The 22,467-nt window shown below is 35.7% G+C and overlaps 1 protein-coding gene across 5 annotated transcripts in view; it reads left to right on the top strand.

Moving 5' to 3' along the window:
* The window catches only part of LOC149794359 (high affinity cGMP-specific 3',5'-cyclic phosphodiesterase 9A-like), a 61,148-nt gene that overhangs the window by 11,762 nt on the left and 26,919 nt on the right, over positions 1-22,467 (top strand). For 2 of the 5 annotated variants that reach the window (XM_089968523.1, XM_089968525.1), the window contains exons 2-7: positions 3,686-3,756; positions 5,918-5,995; positions 6,541-6,584; positions 9,497-9,551; positions 10,549-10,634; positions 12,230-12,338. In XM_089968523.1, coding sequence (XP_089824649.1) covers positions 3,686-3,756; positions 5,918-5,995; positions 6,541-6,584; positions 9,497-9,551; positions 10,549-10,634; positions 12,230-12,338 — 443 coding nt within the window. Of the gene's footprint in view, positions 1-3,685; positions 3,757-5,917; positions 5,996-6,540; positions 6,585-9,496; positions 9,552-10,548; positions 10,635-12,229; positions 12,339-16,702; positions 16,761-22,467 lie in introns of all 5 variants that reach the window. The other 3 variants (XM_089968528.1, XM_089968526.1, XM_089968524.1) reach the window with 3 other exon arrangements.

The following is a 22,467-nucleotide window of genomic DNA, read 5'->3' as shown; positions in this document are numbered from 1 at the left end:
CCTTCGAAAATAACATGTAGTTATGCCTCAGAATGGAGTTCCACTATGGCAGTTACAATAGACATGTTTCATGAGTAAAATTAATTTCTAAGTAACCCAGCCAAATGGGAGACACACATATTCATATTATACCAGGTCGATAAAAATGGTCTCGAAGACAGGTATCGGGTCATCTGCTTCGCGATAAATATCGTATTATGACTAATGTGGCAATACACATCCCTAATCGAAATGTTAATCAAAATTTGTTAAGCTATTTAATAGGAAAATAAAATAATACTTATCTTTGGCCAAACGCGTTATAAAAATTAAGCTGTTGTTGGAAGACTACTGAGAAACAAATTTTCCCTGTAGCTTTTCTGTGTGTGTGTGTCTGGGGGGGGGGGGGTGACTTAAGATGGATCACACTTGTTACAAGACAACATTGCACTAATTGAACCAATCAGCTCTCATTGGATCCTAGAAACGTATAAATACTTCTTCTCCGATTTATTTTTATAGAGATATGCTAACCAGTGAAAAATGAAGCTTGCATTGAACAGAGAAGCAGCGTTACAGACTCAGTTGAAAAACAAAATGTTTATTGAATTCGGCATATTGGCTTTAGTGTAAGTAACAAAGCAAACAAGTATGAGTTCAGTCGGTTCCGGAAAGATCACTTGCAGTCATTTAATTTAGTTGCAGCTGCAACTATTTCCAGATGATGCACTATAACCTATGCTATTTTTGTATGTGGTGTTGAAATTAGCGATTTGTATTGTCTGGTGTGTATCAGCTTGTAACGAATGTTCAGTACAAATTTAGAAAACTGAAAGAAATATATCAGCAACTTCATTCACGTAGTGACGCCATGACAAGAAATAATTATGAAAACACATAAATTCATATGAAATCCCCATCAATAAAAAGAGACGTTAAGTTTACATGCTCAGATTTAGTATATCAAAACGTGGAATGAAAGCAGTCACGGAAAGTTAACGCTCATAAAGTCGTACAATTAACAAGCATTACCAAGAAGATAATAAAAATATGTATTATGTGTGATAAACTTGTTTACCTTGTCTAGCAACATAACTATAATGATAAACACCAGTAAATATAACGTGTCAAAGACGGTTGATTGTATTAGGACATATAATTTGTAAACGTTGTATATCGTCACTGGAACGAGCTCAATTGCACGCGATGGTTTATATTTTGTTAAGGTACAAATATCAACTCTTGTAACAGAGCACATGACGTTTTTCCAAGATTTTAAACTTAAATGATAAACATAAAAAATGTCATTCACGTTTTGAATAAATAAATGGGGATTCAGAATCATGTGCACGAGTTTTATAGGAAACTCTAAGGCATTGTGCATTTTGGCTAATTTACGAAATAACTGAGAAAATAAATCTTAGGTATTAAAAAAGACCATGGTTGCACTTAAGTAAAGTCAGTAATTTGTTATGTCCAGAATGCTTAATCCGACGTCATTAAAATTCGATTCCATCACATTCAATATTACAAAACGAGTGAAGTTGAAATCTTGTGATTTGTTATATTCAAAGTATTTTTAGTATTCATGTTCTGCGTTAATGGTGAGATGATCTGACAGAAATCTATCTCAAGCCTAAGTGTTGGTGGCCACCCGTCCAGGGGATTACTTTTATCTACCCCGAATACCCATATCTAATCCAAAACAAACAGGGTAGATTACCCCACACGAAAAACCACTTGCTGCAAATGTGATTGAGTAGGAACGAAGTGTGACATTTACAAGTGATATTATGCCCCACTCAGAGAAGCTGATGCCAAGGAGCAGACGTCAATTCATCGGATATGACGTCAGTTGAAATACCATCGACACTGAATGTTCAACATTGCTAATTCGCATGTAATTGTTTATTTTTCGTGGAAGGAAGAGGTCAACACTACGAACATCACGTCACCACCTGAACTTTTGAGTATGTATACTTACTTTAAGACATTGGATCTATTTTAATTAATGCCAAATTGTGATTGAAATTACCGTTAGTACACAAAAAAGAGCGTCTGCATAAGGTAACTAAAATTACATGTGAAAGAAATATATCACAAATCTAACTGTTCGTGGTCACCCATCCACAAACATACATGATTACGTACATGCATGTAAGAAATAAAGTAATCCGTAATCACCATTCGATCTCTTCTTTCATCAGTGCATGCCCTCAACAAAATGGATCGATCGATATACACACTAATTAACAAAGTGTGTCTGCAATAGTTGAGATACTAAATCAAGACCAGTAAGTGATTTCTTTTTTTATTTTCTGCATTACGTTCTTTTCTTTGGGTTGGTTGTCTCTTGACCATGCGTGGAAGCAATTTTTACCTTGCAAATTTATAATTGTCAAAAGAACACGATGATTTCCAAAGACCTATAAAGTATCAAAGGTTTGTAACCCATTGACCTCCATAAATACAAACTACATTGTATTTTACACGAGACGAGTTCAAGCACGGAACAGAACTGACGAAACAATTGTCATATAACAAAATAATATGAAAAGACGAAGGACGCTTATTTTTTTCCCAAAATAACATACGGTATAAATTATTTTTAAATTGTTAATTTTCTTTTTAAAAGTCACTTTTTTAAAGTAAATCCTGTATTGTTCATGTATATTGTACTTTCCTTTACAACTTTAACATCAAGACACAGTTTTAATAGTTGGTCTTTATCATTTACATCTAGGATTATTTATGTGATTAGCGTCGCATGTTACATCGGCTTTTTCAGTTCACATGAATACTCTTTGTGTTTTTTTCTTTTCTTCTTAAGTTGTATTTCATGCAAAAAGAGGAGTTTTGTGTCATCCGTCGATTATTTTCTTCATAAAAAATATCAAATTATAATGCCGGCAAGATTTGTATACGAAAGGACGTAAATAGCTGCAAGAAAACTGAAAATCATTTCGAGACCAAACCTCAGAAGTGCCATTAACTAATGCAAATGGTACTTCAATACGAAGGTGCATGTAAGAAATCATCAATCACTATTCCATCCCTTCTCCCTTCTCTTCATGCCTCCGGTGGCCTAAGTGGTTAGAGCGTCCGCCTTGAGTGCGGGAGGTTCCGGTTTCGAAACCCGGCCGAATCATACCAAAAGAAAAGACATAAAAATGGTACTTGCAGCTGCCTCGCTAGGTACTCAACATTAAGAGGTTAGTGTTAGGACTGGTCAGTCTGGTGTCAGGATAATGTGACTGGGTGGGACATCAGGCTACATGTCTACGGCATGATAATTGATTTGTATTAATATTGTGAACGACATCGAAAATTTTGACGAATATGTATACTCCACTCCAACCACAAAATCCGTTGTCAATATTGCCTAATTATTATTATTTTATTATTATTACTATTATTGTTATTATATTAATTTATTTTAATATTTTTCTGATGTTCTGACATTTCTTACTAAAGTAATAGAATTTCAAAGGCAGTGATGGGAACTAATATCTTGCATTTTGTTGCTTCTTATAATCCGTGTTTCGTTCAGTGTATGTCACAAAGGTGCTGCATATCACGTGTATGATGAACAGACATGGGTATTTACGGACGGAGGGACAAAACAACGCAGACAACATTTGTCCCCTTTCGTACAGCAAGGGACATAACTTGCTGACTGATTGTACTTGACTTTCTTTCCTTGCAGGTTATATTTAGCACACACTGCAGTTCAAGAGACATCCACGAGCTTATCGCTCATGCCGCTGGAACTAACAAGTAAGATACCCATTCATTTTCATTTAGACTTTACCGTCTTCACTCACCTATAAGTCGAGTCCAACTGCAAACAACATAGATCATGATATATCGTTACGTAATGCACATGCAGTTCACGGTCGTTGTTGTTTCTTCTACTTATTGCTCAAAACAAACTACACAGATCCAAATCTGCCAGCGTATGATGCGCTGGCAGATATGGGTCTGTGCAGTTTGCAACTGGACTGGTCTTATTAGCGTGGGTACAATAAGTATACCAAGCAAAAGTGAAGAAAAACAATATTCAGGTCTTCCGATTTTCATTTAGGCAATTTTATGGTAAGAACTTTACACTAACTTATTGACCGCTCCGGCGGCCTGGTAGTTAGAGCGTCCGCCTCGGATGCGGGAGGTCGTGGGTTCGAACCCTGCCTCGCTAGGCGCTCAGCATTAACAGGTTAGTAGCAGGTTAGTATAAGGACTGATCAGCCTGGTTTCCGGATAATTTTTACTGGGTGGGACATCATGCTGCATGTCTGGGCATGATGCCCCAGCGCTAGACATCGCTATAAGCTGTCACTCTGCAGACATTGTAGCGATATGACTGAAACAGTGTTAAAGCTACGATAAAAATCCAAATCATACACACATACTATCTGATATTCGGATGAGTATAGCCTCACCATCATGACTGTTGCTACCACTACAACACCTACTACTGCCATTAATAAAGCTACCACAAACACAACATCATTACTAATATAACTCCAACTACTACAGACACTAGCCAAACACTCTACCTCTGACACTACTGACACCACCACAAATACACAACCAAAAGCACTTCCACTCTACAGACGTGACCACAAATACACCACCAAAATCGCCACATTTACTACCATCGACACCATCACAAAAACCACTTCCATCAATGCTTATACTACTACTACTACTACCAGCGAAATCGCCATAAGCTCTGACTGCTACTAACGTCACCACAATTATGCTACTACTAGTGACACCACCACACACCGCAACTACCACTACTATTACTGCTGCTACCACCCCAAATACACACCACTACTACTCCTTACATACCCTAAAATATGCTAACAATATTAATAATGCTGATAGCACAACCAATAGACCACCAACATTAGAACTACTACTGCTGTTGACGCAACCACAAATGTACCACCACAACTAAGACTGATGCTTGTTGTTGTTGTTGTTGTATTGTTTAACGCCATTTTAAGCACAACATAGGCTATAATGCATGAAGGCCAGTATTAATGGTGGAGGACGAACCCGGGAAACCCCCGGAAAGAACCACCGACCCACGAGAAGCTACCGGCAAGCTTTCTCATATACCCACATTGGCCGAGACTCGCATCCACGCAGACAGAGGTGAGATGGCAGTGATCCGTACGGTGAGGGCTTTAGACCACTCGGCCACTCTGGGCCCGTAAGAATAACGCAACTACAAACACACCACCACAACTTCTAATTTACTGCTGATACCATCAATGGCACAATATTACTGCTATTACCACAAATAAACCACCCTACTACTATCCACACCACCAGAAACACGCCACCACCAATTATATCCAAACCATCATAAACCACTGCCATTAATACCACTGAACATAATACACCAACGCCACTGCTACTACTGACGGTACCACTACATACAATCTCACTGTTAATGATGCCAATACAAATGCAACATAACCACTACTACTGGTACTTCTACCAACACGACCGGCCACATACATTCTGCTGTAACTACTTACACAACCATAAATACACCATCAACATCATTTCTGTTACTTCTACTGCTACTATCGCAAATACATTATCAGCACAGCTCTACTATTTATACCACAGCAAAAACACCACCACTGCTATTGCACCTACTGACACTACCAAACATCATCACTACTCCTGCTAACACCACCACAAATACACCACCACCATTTCTGTTTTCTTCGTGATATACCAGATACAATGCTTATGTTTTACATTGGTACTCTTCATCAATTTCTTCCTCTCCAGTCATTGCCAACATCACCGTCTACATCCTAAAATTGTTTGATTTAGTTCGATAAACAGCATTATCATGTATTGACATCGATACAAAATTATATTGCTACTACGTCTTCTTTTTCTTTTTTAACAGACACAGTGTTATTTCCCTCAAAGATCAACAGGGTGCGCACGTGTCACTTTCACCTACAATTCCAGTCAATACGTCAGGGTAAGTTTTTACACTTCAGCCACATACTGTCATACAAAGACAAAACCGAAGTGCTGTATCAGAATAGAGATTAACAGTTTTGTGCTTGAGTATTTGTGGACCTTAATGGTGTTTAATGTCACAAAGAGTTTTACTAGCGATGCGTACCACATCTGTTAGCAATGTTATCTGTAACTCCGAAATAAATGTACTCGGCGTCCCTTTTGTGTGTGTGTGTGTGGGGGGGACATTGTGTAGATAGCTTTATCTCTGACATTAAATAGCTAAATCATTACATACTAAGTTTTGGATATATTGTTTATCAGATTGGTTTACATATTTATTCTCCATATCAGATATAATTTTCGATAGTTTTGTTGTTACTAAAGAATGAATATGAATTCTACTACTACTACTACTGCTACTACTACTACTACTACTACTACTACTACTAATAATAATAATAATAATAATAATAATAATAATAATAATACAATTAAAGAGCTGTTTATGATTATTATTCATATTATTATTATTATTATTATTATTATTATTATCTTTTTCAGGACACCGTACAAAGTTGTCATACAATCGCCGCCAAGAACTAATGGTAAGTACTCTGAAAAATGTTGTATTAATCATTGAGGGGTGCATCTTTTAATTTTTACCTATCACCTCCCCCCCCCCCCTTGTTGTCTTAAACAGTTACTTGGTTGGCTTTTAGCTAAACGTTTAAGACCTTATTCGTTATATCATGCCAACGAAATGGGAGGTAAATGCCATTCCCAAAGAAACAGCGAGGGCTGCCGACCCGGTTTGGTCCAAGTGCATATCAAACCTGCTACCTTTGGATTAGAAGTCCAGTGCCATTCAACTATTCAACTGTGACTCCCTATAGCTTATGTATCTAAATTTGTTGTTGTTGTTGTGGTGGTTGTGGTGTTTAACGCCATTTTTCAGCACACGATAAGCTATACAATGGTGGCCAGTATTAATGGTGGAGGAAGAACCCGGGACAACCTCAGATAGAACCACCGACCCACTATCTAAATTTGCAATGAACAACAGATTACCAACACATTGTTACGTTACCAACACAGCATGTAAATTACCAACACATTGTTTACATTAACAACACAATATTTACATTACCAACAAAGTGTTTACATTACCAACACATTGTTAAATTACTAACATATTGTTACATTAACAACATATTGTTTACATTACCAACACATTGTTTACATTGCTAACACATTGTTACATTACCAACGGTTATTACATTACCAACACGTTGTTACATTACCAACACAGTGTTTACATTACTAACATATTGTTACATTCACAACATATTGTTTACATTACCAAACACATTGTTTACATTACCAACACGTTGTTTACATTACCAACACATTTTTACATTACCAACACGTTATTACATTACCAACACGTTGTTACATTACCAACACATTATTTACATTAACAACACAATGTTTATATTATCAACACATTGCTACATTACCAACACAGTGTTTACATTATCATAACATTGTTACATTACTAACATATTGTTACATTAACAACATATTGTTTACATTACTAATACACTGTTTACATTACCAACACATTGTTTTAATTACTAACACATTGTTACATTACCAACACGTTATTGTATTACCAACACCTTGTTACATTACCAACACCTTGTTACATTACCAACACGTTTTTACGTTACCAACACGTTGTTACATTACCAACACATTCTTTACATTACCAACGCATTGTTACATTACCAACACCGTGTTACATTACCAACACAGTGGTCATATTACCAATACATAGTTTACATTACCAACACATTGCTATATTACCAACATATCGCTACATTACCAACACGTTGTTACAGTACCAACACATTGTTACATTACCAACACATTGTCTACATTACCAACACATTGTTACAGTACCAACACATGGTTTACATTATCGACACATTGTTTACATTACCAACACATTGTTACATTACCAACAGATTGTTACACAAGCTAATTTATTATATTAAGGTTACTGAAAGCGAAGAGATTATATTAAAAGTCGGGTTTCTTGTGACCAGGTCCGTCCGTCTGTGCTTGAGAAATATCACAAAATCCTTGCACATCGTTGAAGATAAATATTTGAAGTCTTTCCACAGAGATGTTTTGTGGATGTGCATACATTTTTATCAGGCCCTTACCATCAGGTGGAGCTTGCATTAAGGAGACAATTGAGGTGGGATTTATGTAAAACTAAGCGAAGTAATCAAAACCGAGAAAAGTGTGGCAAGATGTTACATACAATACAGTCTCGGTTCTCTAGTTATCGTACACTCGTTTTACCGGTATTGTTTGCACGTTTCATGCAGACGGGTGGTGTAGTCTCCTAGCAAACTGTCGATCTATTCCTCTGTCTACCTACACCTACCTACATATGTGTCTGTCTCTCTGCCTGTCTACTTGTCTGCTTGTCTGTCTGTCTGTCTGCCTGCCTGCCTGCCTGCATGCATGCATGCATGTATATATGTATGTATGTATGTATGTATGCACGTGTGCATGTGTGCATGTATGTATGTATGTATGTATGTATAAACTGAACCTTCAGTTGAACGACATGTTGTCTGTCTGTCTTTCTGCTTGTATAGCAGTTTACTCGTTTGTTCCTTTAGTCGATCATTTTTCATGCACCTAATTACTCCTCTGCATTTTATTTTTCGTCTGAAATATAATTTTTTAATCAAGTCGATTTTTCTTTGACGGCCAATAGATACTGTGGTAACTATACGTGTATGTCTGCATTTCTTAAGACGGATTATGCCGCAATTTTATTATGCCTATTTTAACATTGATCTTAATATCGCCATTTTTTAGATCATTCCATCTTACCTTCCTTCATTAGTATAAAAGAATTAATGTCATACGCGGCTTTATCTGTGGGTGTCTTAGTAGACATCGCATGTTGTTTTTATACAGCTCTATGACGCCTTTACAACAACCTTAATCCTATCAGGAAGGACGGAAATAAACAGCTAATTAAACTCCGTTTCATCTCGAGCGATAAATACAGCATCCCAATACTAATCTGCATTAAGTGCCGATGGAAAACGCTTTGAGGTTCTTTCCGAACGGTTAATGACTCTCTCTCTCTCTCTCTCTCTCTCTCTCTCTCTCTCATTACTACCCAGATATGTACGATCTAGATTTCTGTCTCAATGCATGTTCATCTCTTCGTTTTTCTCTCAATCCACTCAATCCACACGCTTACATTAAGTCCACAGAAAAAAAGAATACAATTACATGCTTTGTGAAGACGCATGCAGTGCCAGGCGTTGTTTGAACGTTGTAAATACTGCAATGAAAATAATTATTTATGAGGCTGTATGTTAGTTGTTCGTGTGTACTGCCTTATTATTTATTTATTTATTTTGGGATGGGATGGGGGTACATTTTTTCGTACCTAAAACAAAGTTATTTGTTCTTTTTATTTTAGAAGATGCTGCCACGTTTACTCAGGTGATCAATCAAGTGGCGGATCAATTCAGCAAGTAAGTACGAAATGATGATTTGCTCTGTCCGGTTCTTTTATTTTTCTCAGAATGTATTCATTCCATAGAGTTTTGTATCGAAGTAATATTAAATCGCAGATTGATTCTTATTTGTGAAAATGATTCTGCATACTTGTGGCAATTTATCATAGGAATAGAGTTCACTTTAATTTAAAGAGAGATTTTCTGTAAATTATATAAGTACACCTTGTCCCTTGATTCATTTCCCACTTACGTATGACTCTGATAATACATTGTATCAACGAAGAAAATCATCTCTGTGTCCAAAAGAATATAAGTAAATCATGAAAAAATACCCTGTTGGAAGTAGAAATAAAATAATATCACTGGTCTATGTGTCTGTATCTGTGAATGCTATCAACGTTTCAGAAATTACGAGGTGTCGAAATAACTGGATTAAAGTAAAGTAATGTACTTGGCACGGACCACACCAAGTTAGCCAACCCGGCTGAGCCTACTGTAGGTTTAGAAACTCTTTCCGGTGAGCTCCCTAATAGGCCATCGCTGCTCCTGTGTGTTCTCTTTAGACTAGTGAGCTGATTCTTTAGTTGTCAGTTTTATTGCAATGCTTCCTGAAAATAGTTTATTAATTACAGCTGAAGGCATATAACATTGTTTATGAAGAGTTCACAAAAACGACTTTTGTTTGATTTATATCATTCTAAAATTCCAAAATAGAATAAAATGTTTTACCTTAAGTGTAGCACGAAACGATAGTGAAGTGAAAGATTTCTAGAAAGACTCGACGCTTTATAGATTAGGGTATACATGACTTTCTGCCAACAAAGCCAGAACGTACAAAGGATTTTAATGTTATTATGCGTATAATGCATGCGTCAATATTCAGTACCAATGCATGCCGACATACATGCAATTTAATCTTTAACGTGACCTTTAAACCCGCCCTCGTTTCGGGTCCGACTAGAGGGAAATTGATTAGGAGAAACAATAATGAAAATACTTATATCGAATGTAGTGATGTCTTTGACAGGGTTTTTAAGGTGGAAGAGATGAAGCTAGAGATTAACAGTCGACTGAGTGCCCTAGAGAGAAGACTAGAAGGTAATTACGGCAGGGTGGAGATAGTTTTTCTTCTACTTCTTTCATGGCATTGACTCATACTAGAATGAACAGAACCTTTCAATGAAAGCATGAAAGTATCACCTTGCTATCCAAATTGGCAAAGAAGATCAGCAATGATGGCATACAACATTCTTATTTGAAAAGACGATTACAAGATTTTCAAAAAGTATTAATGGACATTAAAATGTACATTAAGTTGATTTACTAGAAGCACAACAAACACAAGGAAACATTTCAACCATCGGCAAAAATTTGTGGTTCAAGAAAGAATTGAAACTTAGCATATTATCATATTCACTTTCTTCTCTGTATTTTGTTATCGGTATCAATTTTTAATTATGTATTTGCTTCAAATAAAACCCGGCAATGTTTTTCTTTGAAATCAACAGCCTTATCCAATGAAAGATTTTAGGTGTAAACACAAATGACTTTTGTCGCAAAATCACCAGAACAGATATTTTCGACAATACGTTGAGCATTCCACAATATTTGCTAATTGCCCTGATGAAAATCTTCTGAGAACAAAAAAGTGTTAAAATGATGTGAAAATTTGTTACATGGATCAACTGCTTTCATAAAATTTGACATCTCAGTCTAGCTGGAATTGGTTTAATGTTATGTATTCATTCAGCATCAAAGAAGTTCGGGCTGGAATGTACTTTTGATACCTTGTCCTGCTTAGATGCCTGCATTAGTAATGCAGATAAATGTATAATGTGGTAATATATTTTCAGTGCAAATGTTATATTTACCCCCTTTGCGCCTCGTCTCTGTGACAAAAGATGCAGTCAGTTTTCCCTTGGCTTGGCACACCTGACGCAAACAGGTCACCTTTAAACGCCTGTCGCCAGTTTGCTAGTCGTAGCGTGACTCGAATACCACCTAATGAACACGTCTTGTGCATTTTCTTTGCTCCTTATTCACAATTAAACTGTGAAAGGACAGAAGAGTAAGTGTTGAAATTGGTTAGGGTGCGAGTTTAGATTCTACAAAGATTGCATGGAGAAATGTTGATTCTTACTGAAAACTTTAAAACGGACGGTGTTCTTGAATTTGAAGAAAAATGCAAGCTTGTCTTTTTCATTCATAAGATGACAAAGGAGTATCGTATATTATAAACACAGTGACATAGTGTGTAACGATTTTACAAATTACACATGGCATTACATTTTTCGCTAATGCACACGTAAACTTGTCCAAGGCATTGGAATGGAGAGTTACAAAATGGTGAATTAAAACCATCCGAAGAGAATGTGTTCAGTTTGTATTCCAACAAGTTTGGCACGCAATCATACTGGATACATTTGCATTTATAACACGTCTGACTAGTGAATTTACAAGACGAAGTTTGGACACTTTATATTCGTGATCTACCAAATTGAATGGTGACAGATTGCTAATAAATAAAACATCGATAAAACATAATAAAGTAAAATAAACACGCTGCAACGTATTCTTCTGCTGTTTATCTGTAATTCCAATGAGATTCTTGGTTATATAAAACCATTGTTCCAGTGAAAGAAAAGAAAACTTTCTAATGATTTACATCTGTCATGATTTCTCTCCTTTTTCAGTGGAAGGATTAAAATCAGTGGAAATTGAAAAGTGCAAGAGAGACATTTCTGATATAAAGGACCAAATCTGGACAGCACAAAAGAAGTTTGTCGATTTTAATCGAATGAGGTGAGTTTTCATTATTGATTCTAACATTTTTACATAAACATCGTTTTTAAATAGACAACAAATTTAATGAGACAAAATATCCTCCGTTTAAGTTAAGTCAATAATGAATACCTTTTTATATCAGACTTACCCCCCTTTATGGTTGTCAGCGGTCTTAGCGGCTGTCAATCTTGTCATCATCTGGAATTTTGCAATCGACACTATTAAAAGTTTATTCTATATTATTGAAGTCTGAAATGTCACAAAATAACATAATTACGCGATCACTCCATTTTTGGTGGTTATTATTGTAACTGACAGCAGCATTCATTATTTTTTATCGTTAGTTAAAGGACGTGTGCAACATAAATTCTCTACAGCAGCCTTCTTATATTTAATTAGGCGTTTTGTGGTGAACACATACATTTATGTGCGATATGGATGCAAAATGATTGTGAACAATATGCATTTTGTCATTAACACTGTGGAGACACGGTAATATCTGTCCATTTCAAATTCGCACGGAAAAGTTGTCTTGCACGAACATTTATAGTTTCTTAGCTTGCGGCCATAATTAACAAACCTGATATTGTGATATTGTACATGTTATACTTTGTACTTTGACTTGACGGGGTAGGTTCCTGTCCCACGAAACGTACATTGTGTATTAAAGACAAACAATTTAAAACCCACCCTTACAAAACCAAACTAGACATAAGCGAGCATTTTAATACTAACGCAATGATTAAAGTTTTATATACAAGCTAGAGTTCAGTATAACTTGGAAATTTGTAATCAGAAGGATATTTTAAAGCAATTTTGGTATCAGTACCTTGATAATTTGGTAACCAAGCAACCAGGAATAATATTTTACAATGCTTGCCAAACCAGGGAGACAGACTGTAGGTGCCATATCGATATCCAGTTATCTTTGTTGCGCCTTTGTATTCATTAATTGCTAGTTATTTAATTGCTGATCACTCTCTTTATCATTAAAACATAAACAAGACTATATATGGTAAATGGATTGATTGATGGATGTAAATACAGAGTCAGGAAGAATAAATGATAATTATTTTATCTCGTCTCATTACTTTAATATTATCTGCAGTATACAAAGTCACTTTGTTTACTCCCTCATTATGACGATTTAATAAAGAACGATCTGCAACAAAGCTAGACTTGGTAAGGGGGCGCTCACCAGTTACTATTACTTTTGAGAGAATGGTGTATGTAAGGTGAAGCTGTTTGCATTTAAAACTTGCACAATGGATATTGTACTTTTGGAAATTGTACATGATTTAAACACACTACTAACTAAAATGAATGCCCCCTTGTGCTAAAAAAAATAAATTAGCCTGAATTTGTCTAAAGTACACTATCCATAGCAGCTTTTAAAACAGGGAAATTAATTTTGCCAGACTAGACAATACCAGCTTCTGAAAGGGCAATGAATGAATTACCAAATATATAAAATGTTGTTGTTGTTGTTGTTATAGGGTTTAACGTCATTTTTCAGCACAAGATAGGCTATACATGGTGGCCAGTATTAATGGTGGAGGAAGAACCCGGGAAAACCCCGGAAAGAACCACCGACCCACGAGAAGCTACTGGCAAGCTTTCTCACATATCCACATTGGCCGAGCCCGAGACTCGAACCCACGCAAACAGAGGTGAGAGGGCAGTGATCCGTGACGGAGAGCGCTTTAGACCACTCGGCCACTCGGGGCCCCTATATAAAATGTAAAACAAGTTATCGGCTCTTTTTTATACAATTTAGCTCTGAAGTTCAGGAAGTGAAAATGACCAACTAGAGCTAGTACTTTTTTGAAGGGGCCCTGACTGGCCGAGTGGTCTAAAGCGCTCACCGTTACGGATCACTGCCATCTCACCTCTGTCTGCGTGGGTTCGAGTCTCGGATTCGGCCAATGTGGATATGTGAGAAAGCTTGCCAGTAGCTTCTCGAGGGTCGGTGGTTCTTTCCGGGGATTTCCCGGTTTCTTCCTCCACCATTAATACTGGCCGCCATGTATAGCCTATCGCGTGCTGAAAAATGGCGTTAAACCCTACAACAACAACAACAACTTTTTTGAAAGGTGCACATCTGGAGTAAGGCTAAGCTGTATACTCTATAACCTATATTACACCCATTAATCATACATCAAAATAAAGGGAATTAAAGGTACTTTGAATTATACCTAAGATATACAAGATCGTTTTCAAATAGCCAGTATAACCAGTGAGAAAAGCCGGGGAATTTTTTTCTTTAAAATCCTAACCCTCCCTATGCAAAATACGAAACTAGATCGCCACCTTACCTGATTAGTAGTCTGTAAAACGTCGATTATTAGTACACCTATGTCGGTGGCTTTAAACTCAACCGTATGAGATTGAAATCAGTTTATTCTTTATACTACAATTTATCAGACCGATCAAAATCCGTAGATTTCGCAGAATCCAGATAATCTACTTCAGACCGTATTAGCTACCGTGATCTCACTTAGATGCCAAGCAACCAGAAGAACATATCCTTTGAGATGCCTAAGACTTCGTTTCAGTCAACGATAATAATGAAGGCATTGGAAGTTGCTAATGTATATATAGGTACGATTATTTCTTTTGTTTTCTATATTGCTGCTTTTAAGATTAAGGTATTTTATGCTTAATTAAATTTTTCTCGATTTTTTTAAACATTATAAACTATTGTACACTACTCCAGCCTTGTATGGCGAAAACAGTGTTTATTGAAGAAAAACAAATTTAATTTAATCCATAAATGAGATTTATCGGTTTCATTTTTTAATTAGAGTTCCAGCTTTTTTAATACCATAAAACCCACAAAAAAAAGTCAACTTCAAAAGTTAACGAACACCTGTTGTTACAGTAATTTGAAATTTCAAGAGAAACATACAAATCAGGATGTAGATGAAAGACAATGCATTAGTGCTGCACGGTATCAAATGTACATGACACCGTGTTAAATATGTCTGAGATACTTGCTCCTATACCCGATGACTGTCACCAAAAAGACCATTAGCAAAACATTTCAATCCTCGTTCATGATAAATTGACATGTGAGAAGATAAATTGACAGCTGGTTTTAATAACGGTTTACCAGATGTGTTATGTTAAACAAGGTGGATTTAGAGAAAATTAGAACGCACATTACTACATAAACCTCTTTTTCAGTTTTGTCTGTAGGGCATGGTCTCTAATATTTTACCCTGTATGTTAAGAATGTAGTTAATTAGTATACACTCCATGCATTTCCATAGTAAAATATGTCAGTTGTCAAGCCAATGACGTCGTGTTGAAAGGTCAGTGTTTCCTATTCACGTTTGTTTCAGCCACTGCAAAATAGAACACTGACCGAGGGCTAACGACTATACAATGAAACCATTGAAACAAGACCACGATAAGAACAACTGTATAAACTACCGTATGTAATCGCTTATAAATCTAGTCAAACTTAAAACAACAAAGGTCCTGATATGCCAAAGCATAGTTCACATTCACACCACGTATGTTCGGTATAGTGACTGATAACAAATCGCGAAGACCCAGATCGGTTTGTGAACAAAATTGTAAGTGCTTGACTACATACATGTTTCCAGTTACGTTTTCAATTTGATTCTGTACGAGGTTGACATTGTGAATTTGGGGGATGTTCATCCACTATGGTGCAGTGATTGCAAAGTAGCGAAGTATACTCAGAACTGGTCTGGTATTTCGTGACACGTTTATCCAATATTCTGACATATACGAAAATGTTCACAATTTGATGGAGTCGATACTTAATCGGACGCTAATGCCGCCTGACTGATCCAAAATAAAATTTGCACCGTCAGCTAAACGTGATTGCAAAAAGGAAGTCATTTCCTCCAAGATAATGGTCTTCTGTTTCTAAATATCATGTAATTGGCTAAATCTAACGGCACAAAGTCTAAAAACATGCTGACAGTTATGTTCCTCGTTCAGGGCAGGATACAGTATACAATAAAAGCACATAAATTATACAGGTATATGATCAAATGCAAATTTTGCATGCATTATTTGCTTTATAAACTCTTATTCTTTTTCCCCATTTGTCAGGTTTTCTTTCTCCATCAGACCGTGAACTTGATTGATTGTATTTTTCTTTGTACTTACCAATTATCGTTAGCAGAACTTCCGGAAAAATGTTTTTAAAATATTTTCGTATCCCACCACCTCTACATAGTTTGGATTAGTTTCATTTGTCTATATATAGATATCTATGATTTTTATTTTCATTATGCACTTTAGTATTTCCCGTATTTCTTTTGTTTCTTTTTGCGCATGCTCCCTTATCCAATCAGGCCAATGTTATACGGTAACCAAGGTAACGTCATTGATCGTTTTTATAGTTCCTTGAGCGATGAGAGGAAGATTAGCTTAAAACGTGATGTACCGACATATCCTAAGGTAACCAAATGGAGGCATACTCTGTCAAGACTATTGAAACGTTCATTAGTGCTTCGTCTATGCTTCCATTATGTTATGTTTGCATGACTGAAATAATACAGGAAGGGCAATAGATTTTAATGTTGAAGAAATATGTATTCAGGATTATCAAAGGATAAAAATATTGAAAGTTTAAAAAAGTTAGACCATGGGAAAAAATTAAAGTAAACATTTCACTATTTCTATAGAAGAAGGCATCCTTCTAAATAGAGATTTGATATTATTTACATGGCCGTCACGTATCTATCTCTTATTATCTAACTGGCCGTCACGTGTCTATTTCATATTATTTACATGGCCATCACATGTCTACTTGCCCTTCCGTAGAACTATGTATTTGTTTTTACGTGCTTATAATTTAGTAATTTTATACATGTGTATGAATGGAATATCATGTCGATATGCTATTGTTATAATTAACGGTAAAAACAATGAATTTTATATTTATATATATATATATATATATATATATATATATATATATATATATATATATATATATATATATATATATATATATATATATATAGTAAAATTCCAGCTGAGGGGTCTGCAAGATGTGGAGAAAAATGACATGAAAATGGGAAACCATGATATCCCTTGAGCACTGCTATCCCTTTTCGAATGTTTTCTGCCCAGATATTATGTCTGTATGAATCTGTATTTTTGTAAACTTAGCAAGACTCGTACACCCTCTTTCAAATATTTGTAAAACGTACGAGTTACAAATAATATTTGGATGCATACCTTGGAACAGACTGAAAACTGGTGGTTCACAAAACCTTTTTGGGAAACATCTGTTATTAGCCTTTTATATTTTGGGCACGATAAATCGGTTATATCTTGCAAATAATGATCATTCGCCTATACATACATACATATATACATACATACATACATACATACATACATACATACATACATACATACATACATACAGACAGACAGACAGACAGACAGACACACACACATACACACACACATACATACATACATACATACATACATACATACATACATACATACATACATACATACATACATACATACATACATACATATTCAAGTCGACTTGCAAGCTGCACAAATCCAGAACAGTAACATCTGGAAATAAGTGCTCATATTCATATATTAACTGTTTCAGTTAATTTCTTTCTTGCTCTTGCAAATATGAAAGTTTCTGGTCCAGATCTGTCATATTTTCTGAATTTCAAAGATTTGTCACTCCAATATCGGCAGAACCGGATGATATTCATTCACTTAAGTCTTCACTGACTGGCTATTTCTTTCAAAATACTCCTTTAGCATGTTTATGTGGCAAAGTTGTTTTTGGTTTCGCCCTCCTGAGTATTTATGATCTAATTTAAATCATTTTCTTTCAACGTCAACTGTATAGGGACCATACTACTTGGTCAGACGAGGATATTGTGGTATTGGCAAGAGAGCCAAGACTTTATCACCAGGTTGAAAACTCATTTCCTTCGAGTTTTTATCGTATCTTAACTTCATTTATGGTTGAGTAGAGTGCAGATTTGAGCTTGCGACATTACAAGCATTTGACATCTTATACTTAAAATTGGAAACATAATCAAGAAGATTAATTTCAATATCTTCATAAGAAAGACGTTTCTCTTTCAACAACTTCAATGGTCCACGCACAGTGTGTCGAAAAACCATTTCAAAGAGACTGAAGCCTAGAGATTCTTTAACTGATTCCCTAACAGTAAACAATAATAAACGAATGCCTTTATCCCAATCTTTACCCGCATCAAAACAATATGATCGAATAATATATTTCAAAGTCTGATTAAATCTTTCTAATTCTTCATGGGTCTCAGGGTGATAGGCAGAAGATTTATATTGTTGGATGCCTAATTCGTACATAACTTGCTGGAAAATTCCAGACATGAAATGTGAGCCTTAATCAGACTGGACAAATTTGGGAAGGCTAAATTGAGTTGTTGTTTTTTTGGTTTTTTTAAAATAATAATAAAAGCTTTTACTATTGTTTTAGACTAGATATTCCTCAAAGGAATTGCCTCTTGAAACCTTGTTGTCGTACACATAATGGTCAACATGTATTGGTTACCTGACTTGGTCTTAGGTAAGAGACAAACACGATCTGCCATGATTCTACTAAATGGTTTGCCAGAGGCAGGAATAGGTTGTAGATGTGCCTTTTGTATTTTCTGATTGGGTTTTTCTACCATTTGGAAAGTATGACAAGATCTACAGCATTGACAAACATCACTTTTGATTTATGGCCAGTAGAAGTGAGTCAAGATCTTGTGATAAGTCGTATTAATCCCTAAATGACCATTCAACGGAGTTTAATGGGCCAGTCTAAGTATTTCCTGTCTCTAAGGTTTTATAACTACAATTTAATTTACACTGACCACTCATCACAAGCAGGTTCCTCGGGAGATCTCAATTTTCTCATAAGAATTCCATTTTTAATGAAATAACAGATAGGAACTTTAGTAGCTTCAGTTTCACTAAATGACCTTTTGAAACAAACAGGAGATCTCATGATCTTTTTCCTGTTCGACGACAAGTAATTGTCGTTTGTCACCCTGACTAGAATATAGAGAATGAGTAGTTAAAAGAGGATCAGGTCAAACTAATTTTCTGGAAAATATCAAATTCCTATTGGACAAAATTACATTATTTTGACATATAATGAAATTAAAAGGATATTCGAACTTACAAACAATTAAATTAAATCAAATATAAATTAAATCAAATATACATAACAATACATATATACATACATACATACATACATACATACATACATACATGCATGCATGCATGCATGCATGCATGCATGCATGCATACATACATACATACATACATACATACATACATACATACATACATACATACATACATACTCAAGTCAACTTGCAAGATGTACACATCCAGATCTGCCTTTTGCATAAGACCTGGGTCTGTACAGTTTGTTGGGAGCGATCAGAAGAGCAAACAACGTAGACCATGATATGCTGGAACATTATGAAACAGCAGATTTTGTTTTATGTTTTTGTCAGTTTGACTCGACTTATAAGCGAATATATTCGGTAAGGAATTTTAACTTGTTTTCAATGATTTTTAGGTCCTTTCCATGGACTGTGCTCTTATTATTACAACTCCTGCATCGCGTTCAGTCTATAAAATAGGTTACCAGCCTCGTGAAGATTACAGAATTTCGTCACAACACTGAATTTTTTTTAAATACTTCACATTTGGACGGAAATTAAATTAAGACTAAATGATTATGAATTGGTCCATTTATTAACAGAATAATTTTACTAATTTGCAGATACCGAAGTTTTTCTCACGGTGCCGAGTCGATCTCTAACACATGCATTGTGTTACGTTGGAATCGAAATGAAATAATTAACTTGTTTTGCCTTTTTTTCCAGAAAGCAATCATAACTTACTATTATTTGCTGTGTACGAGTTAGAGAGTGTGCTGGTCTTCGTTCGTATTAGAATAAAAAGCAAATTTACAACTGTAAAAACTATTTACAGTTTAAATAATCAGCAAATTTGAGTTTGAAGGTATTTTGAAGCACCTTTAAAGATGTGTCAGCAGTGACAGCTTACAAGATGTTTCCACTGAAGTAGAGACTGAGGACAGAAACAATACAGCATTTGCTATGTTAATAGTACAAAAGGAAAGAGTGGGACTATTTCTAGAGTCTTTTTAAGGGTCATGTCCTCTGATGGGCATTTATAGCAACAACGATATAAAGCTAACGCCAAGTCCACGCTTTTCAAGAGTTGGTCAGTTCAAGGATGTTAAAATATCATTGACAAAACTAATGTAGTAGTACCTTTTCGCAATATATAAAAATTATGCTGTTTAAGGTGGAAATCTAATTTAAAATAATCTTATGAATATCACATTACCTGAGTTTATGTAGTCGCCTTTTACTAAATGCTTTACTAAATACTTTTGTGAAGTCCATGATTATGTTGCCACTCTGTATATTGAAATTGTTCTGTTTGGCTGCTATTGTGAATAAAGTCTGTGCTAATGTTTTTAGTCAGGATATTGAAGTTGTTATCTTGGGCGAATTAATTAATTAATTTATTCATGATATTGATGCCCTAAACGTGCGTTGTTCAGAAGGCTATTACATCTATTATGTTCTAAACATTCAGTGATTATGAGAGAGAAACAAGTCTGTAATTTACAATATTTCTTTCTGTGAGATTAATGCTGGACAGGTCCTGTCGGGTTTATTCACTGGTAGATCCAAAACTCGTATTTTTGTATAGTTCCTGTATTCTCCTCTTGCTTATTTGGTAGTTGGAATCTAAATTTAGTATCATTAACTAATGTTCTGATTTTTTTATGCAAAGTTTTGGGGCTTTCCGTAATTTCCTGTTATGGTCTAAGTTCATCCACCGAAAATTGTCTCTTTCCTTTTTAACTTAGTTTGGTAAATTGGTTTTAAAACATACCTGAAGGTCAAAGTGTATATTTTGTGAGTTGAATATTTTGTCTGACGGCATCACGGTTTCTTTTTTGTACTAACAATTCCGTTGGACATGTTTACTTCGAGTACATTTTATATCAGATTCTACGTAAACGACATGGCGACCTTCTTCCTTAACAGGTGGGAGTGTCATAATTATTTAGAAGGCTTGTTGGTGACGATCAATCTTGGATTATATCTTCTCTGGTTGTTTTGTTTAAAATTTGAGACAAGGAGTGATCATTTATTGTATGAAGTAAGTGGCGATGATGGTGTTCCAGAAATACCATGCAAGTACTATTCATTCACTGAAGCCAAGAGTCAATTCACCAACAAAAATGATGGTTACATTTTTAGTTTTTGTTAGCAGGCTGGGGAATGGTTCGAGCTCTTCTAAGAAAGTATCTTCATTTGGATGTATTTATAGAATCGACCAATTAGTTATCTACTCTGGTATTTCTTTGGAAATAACGTTGTTCGTAATATATATTAAACTATGCCTGAGTTTTGTCCCTTTTGAATTTGTTATGCGATCATGATCAGTGTAATCTTTATGTGCGAAACAGTCAACAAGGTGAAATGGAATTGTTCAGCATAGCTCCGGTGCCAGTTCTGATTCCAGGGTTTTCTAATTTCATCACGTACAAGGTGATTTAGTTTACTTGATGTTGCCAGCTTGTTAAAGACTCCTGACAACCAATGTGGAACTATGTTTTACATTAGTCACATCGTAAGCCCCTTTACAAAATCTAATTTAACATTTTTACAACAACCACAAGACCACTTTGGATTTCTGAGTACTTGCTGCATTAGATTGCTGAAGCCAAGACAAGTTAATTTATATAAGTCTAATACTAGTGTTAGAGAAGACTTTAGTTTCAACAGCTTGACCACTCCGGTGGCCTAGTGGTTAAATCATCCGCCTCGGAAGCGGGAGGTCGTTGGTTCGAACCCCGACCGAATCATGCCAAATATTGTCAAAAATGGTAATAACAGCTGCGTAGCTAGGCGCTCAGCATTAAGAGGCTAGTGTTAGGATTGGTCGGGATGGTGTGAGGATAAAGTGACTGGGTGGGACATGATGCTACATGTCTGAGTCATGATGCCCCAGTGCTAGACATCACAATAAACGGCCACACTGCAGACATCGTAGCGATATGGCTGAAAGTTTGTTAAAGCT

The sequence above is a fragment of the Sinohyriopsis cumingii genome, chromosome 8 (assembly GCF_028554795.1).
Source record: "Sinohyriopsis cumingii isolate HCF-2022 chromosome 8, ASM2855479v2, whole genome shotgun sequence".
Lineage (NCBI taxonomy): Eukaryota > Metazoa > Mollusca > Bivalvia > Unionida > Unionidae > Sinohyriopsis > Sinohyriopsis cumingii.
This window is presented reverse-complemented; position numbering and strand designations above follow the sequence as displayed.